The sequence below is a fragment of the Rhododendron vialii genome, chromosome 3a, assembly GCF_030253575.1.
Source record: "Rhododendron vialii isolate Sample 1 chromosome 3a, ASM3025357v1".
Lineage (NCBI taxonomy): Eukaryota > Viridiplantae > Streptophyta > Magnoliopsida > Ericales > Ericaceae > Rhododendron > Rhododendron vialii.
Genome location: NC_080559.1, coordinates 22,982,220 through 22,986,487, shown reverse-complemented (window position 1 = coordinate 22,986,487; position 4,268 = coordinate 22,982,220). Strand labels below are relative to the sequence as shown.

The 4,268-nt window shown below is 42.7% G+C and overlaps 1 protein-coding gene across 1 annotated transcript; it reads right to left on the bottom strand.

Annotated features, from left to right (window-relative positions):
* Window positions 1–594: 594 nt before the first annotated feature.
* Window positions 595–3,964, bottom strand: LOC131320507 (uncharacterized acetyltransferase At3g50280). Its single transcript, XM_058351224.1, has 2 exons — window positions 3,950–3,964; window positions 595–2,191 (listed from the first exon to the last, which is right to left on the bottom strand). The coding sequence occupies exon 2, from the start codon at window positions 2,099–2,101 to the stop codon at window positions 791–793; it is 1,311 nt and encodes a 436-aa protein (XP_058207207.1). The 5' UTR covers window positions 2,102–2,191; window positions 3,950–3,964; the 3' UTR covers window positions 595–790.
* Between the last annotated feature and the right edge of the window lie 304 nt (window positions 3,965–4,268).

Below are 4,268 nucleotides of genomic sequence, written 5' to 3'. Positions count from 1 at the left end.
GGCGGAGGCGCATGGATACAAGGGAGAGCGGCCGACCCCATTGGCTGCCAAATTTCCTTTGGGATGGGTATAATTTTTATCTTATTTTTACTAATTTGATCCCAAATTTTCATAGGAATAAGTATAATTTAGCTATTTTGACCCCACAAAAATCTCTAAATTGCCCCAACTTGTTTTAAATGCATAGAAATCCTCAACGTTTTCTTCTTTTCGAGAGTTGATAGTGCTAGAAATGTGGCTATCATGTATTATTTTTCAAATATAACAAGTCTTTTGGGCCAATTATGAGACAAAAATGAATTATTAGTGCATATCGATATTATAATTAATCTTTTAATTTAGTTATTTTTAGACCTGTGCGTAGAAAAAATATATTGCATATGAATCTAATTTTTGATCCCACTAACTAAAATTTCTGGCTCCGCCCTGGCTGTGTGGCATCACATCGACATGTTTGCAGTCCGGCCAATCTGTTTTTTTTATTTTAGATAGATCTATTTCGTGACCTCAGTAGTTCATCGATGACATAACTCCCTCTAAACTTAAAAGTTGTTGTCGGTTGTCAATAATTTAGAAATCACTTGTTGCCCAAAATTTTTAGTGGAAAAAAACATGGTCTAAGTTTTCCTTCCATTCATGATTTTCAACTAACAAATTATACGAAACGACAACAAATGCAACACAACTAGACAAAGTCTTTGCTCATCCTCCTCCAAAGATCAAACCCACATATTCCAAACCCGTACCCGCCCAAATCTCCACTAACCCTCACTAACAACCCAACACGAGTTCACCTTACAAAACCCGAAACATACTGCATGAACTCCGAATCCAACTCCAAACCCACCATTGTCTCGGGCGCCAAAACCACCTCCAGATCCACACTCCCTCCCCCCTCCCGACCCGGAAAAGCCGATATCTTCCCGTCGAACTTATTCGCCTGCCCGCTCCGAACCGCCACTGGCCTCCCCCACCCGAAATTATTATCGTACATCGGGAACCGGGGCGAACTACCCATCGTAATCATCGCCCCGTCGAAATTACCCAGCGGGAAGCACCGCGGGTCCCGCTCCCAATCCTCCACGACCCGCCGCACCGTTTTATCATCGTGGGCCACCACGTTCTTGTTCAGCTGCTCCGCGCACCACCGCAGGTCCCGACACGTCACCTCCCCCGCGGCGGCGTAGGTCGGGACGCTCTGTATCGCGTTCCCGAAGTAGTACGGGTCCAGCTCCGGCTCCAACCGGTGGCGGCAGTTCACCGCCATCCGGAACGTCGTCGTCTTGTGCGCCGGGAACTTCCTCGCTCTCGTCACCGCTCGCCAGAGCAGCGCGCAGAGCGACTGGAACGACGAAATCTCCGTCGTCTTGGTTAGGATTCCGAAATTGCCCTTCAACGAGTCGTTGCTTCTTTTCCCCATTAACTCGATTAAGTCAATGGATTCGTTTTCAATTGACGAATCGATTGACTTAATGTTCACTCTGGATTTCAGCTTCTGGATCGATTCTCGGCTGAAGCTAAAAATCCTCTCCCGCAACGGAGCGTCGAGAGCGAACGTGACTCTCGGCGAGCCGTCGGGGAACCGGAGCACCGCCTGAGAAATCAAGACGGAATCCCGGCGGAAGTCCGGCCGCGGGGAAACCCTCCTGACTCCTCCCCGACACGACTCGGCGAACGCGTTGAAGAAGTTCCAGAACGACGTGCCGTCGGTGATGGCGTGGTTGACTGAGCAGCCAACGAAGACGCCGTCGGCGAGCTCCGTCACCTGGACGGCCAGGACCGGCCTGAAGTGGCCGTCGTAACTGACGGCTCCGTTGAACGCGAAGAAGTCCTTGACGGAATCGGGGACGTGGGCCGGGGAGAGGACGTCGCGAACGTGAATGTGGGTGGCATTGGCGTGGAGGAAGTCGGCGCCGGCGTCGTTGGAGGTGACGTAGACGTAGCCGGCGGAGTCGGTGGTGAGACGTCCGGCGAGAGGGGGGAAGAGAGAGAGGGTGCGGGAGAGGCCGGTTTTGAGGAGAGAGAGGAGGGAGTCGGTGGGGAGGTGGTCAAGCGGGCGGGTGAAGAGGCAGCCCTTTTGGATGTAGTGGCAGGAGAGCATGGGGAGGTCGGAGACGGAGAGTTTTAAGGGTTCCGTTGTGGATTTCTGGTCTGGGAAGACGGTGCATTTGGAGATTAGAGAGACAGTGTTCTTTTGATCACCGATTAGAGAAAGAGATTGCGAAGGCATTTTCATTTTTCCCTCCTCTCTCTCTCTCTCTCTCTCTCTCTCTCTCTCTCTCTCTCACTTCGATTTGAACGAGGTTTTCTGGGTGTGAGAGTGAGGAGTGAGTCGAAAGCTGTGGAATTGGGATGGCTTTATATAGGGTGATTTGGGATGTGTCTCGAAGTTTGGTTCATGCACTTGAGAGCTGGGGAATTGGGATGGCTTCTGCCTTCACTGACTCTCTCTTCTCTCTCTCTATACCGAGTTGACTATGAATGGAGTACTATGTCAGTCATTTTTGTACTAGTAAATAACATGATCATAATTTGTACTACTACCGTCTTAATTCGTTTGCCCTACTTTAGTAATCTTGCTCTGTAAATTTGTTGCAAGATTTTCAAAAAAGAAATATTCCCTCCTTTTTATTTTAAGTGTCATATTTCGTAATTTTAATTTATTAAAAAAATATTATTATTATATTTTTTACATCAATTTTTACTTCCAATTTTTCTACTTACTTTTTATGAAAATATCATCATTACACTTTTACTTACTAAATTTTCAAAATTGAATCTAATTTTAGAGACACAATGAAAAATGTGCAAACTTTTACCCATTAACTTTACAAAATGAACACTTATTAAGAAACAGCCCAAAATAAAATACTGAACTTTAAAAAAGGAACGGAGAGAGTACTGTTGAGTTCTTATGAAAATGTTTTAAGATTGCCTAAATTGAAATAAATTAGAGAACTTATATTATTTTCCAACGATATTAATGATGTCGAAAATTGTAGAGTGCAATTTTGTTCACCTTTTTTAAAAGATGGTGAACATTACCCTCCTTTCTATTGGTTCAAATGGTATGAATCCCACCACAAAATGATGTCATGTTTACAATGCAATACACTTTTTTGTAAGCACAATTTTATTTTGTTGTGGAATTCACGTCATTTCAACCAATTGAATGGGTGTTCCGAGAGATCTGAAGTGGCTCTTACAAACAAATCCATAGACTAGTAATGTTGGTTGTCGTGGATCATCCAACGATGAAGTTAGTCGGGAACAATTTAGCCATTTGAGCATATTGGTGCTTTCGAAGAGTGATGGTTGTTCAAAAGTGTAATTAGACAAATAAGATGGCGGAGTAATATTTTGTAAAAACAATCTTACTACTTATTTGATCTCATTATTTGCATAGGCGTTAAGAGAGATTTTTCAGTATTGGCCAATTAATTGTCGTATGAACACGCGTGGTGAGCTCGGATGGCTGGGTCAACCATTCACTCATCAAATATAAATGTGACACTCCACTTTTCGGTGGCCGACGGTACTGCAGGATAGCAGGCTCCGTCTGGACGGGAGGGGGCAAGTCATGGTTAATTTATAAGAAAAGATCTCTCCTACTTATACAATATTTTTTAAAGCTGTGAAGGTGGGTCAAAAAGCATAGGAACTTCACAGTTAAGCATGCTCATTCTGAGGTAGTTTAGGGATGGGTGACCTACTAGAAAGTCTATGAGCTTTGGGCGTCCAAAGCGGACAATATCGTACAAAGATGGAGCGAGTCGTTATAATAAAAAAACAAAATTAGGAGGGGTGAAATATCATGTTTTGTTTATTGTTTTATGGGGTATATATTGTCAACGGTCGAACAAAATGAAATTCATTTAAAATCTATTGTACGTACTATTCATTTTAAAGTTGTATTGTGTCACATCCATCGATACTTATATATAGTAACTCAAGGCATTTTCATGGGAAGAGTTATCATGAGAGTCATACATGATAATAATCTAATTTAATAAATATTTTAAAAAATATCGATTGTCTTCCATTCTTACAAATTAATTTTTTTTGTAGTTAAGTACTCCCTCACGCCTTCATTGTTTGTATACTTTTTGGCTTTGTGTTTCAAATGTTTGTCCATTATGAAAGGGAATTGATTTTGTCACTTTTTTTTTTTTACAAAATAAATCATTTAATCAATACACAAAGAGGAATGACATTAAAAAAAAAATGAGTGGCTAAATCACTCCCCTCATGAAATTCCCAAGAATGAA

What these genes read in the sequence shown, in the direction of transcription:
- LOC131320507 (XM_058351224.1), bottom strand. Translation starts at nt 2,101, where the DNA reads ATGCTCTCCTGCCACTACATCCAAAAGGGCTGCCTCTTCACCCGCCCG.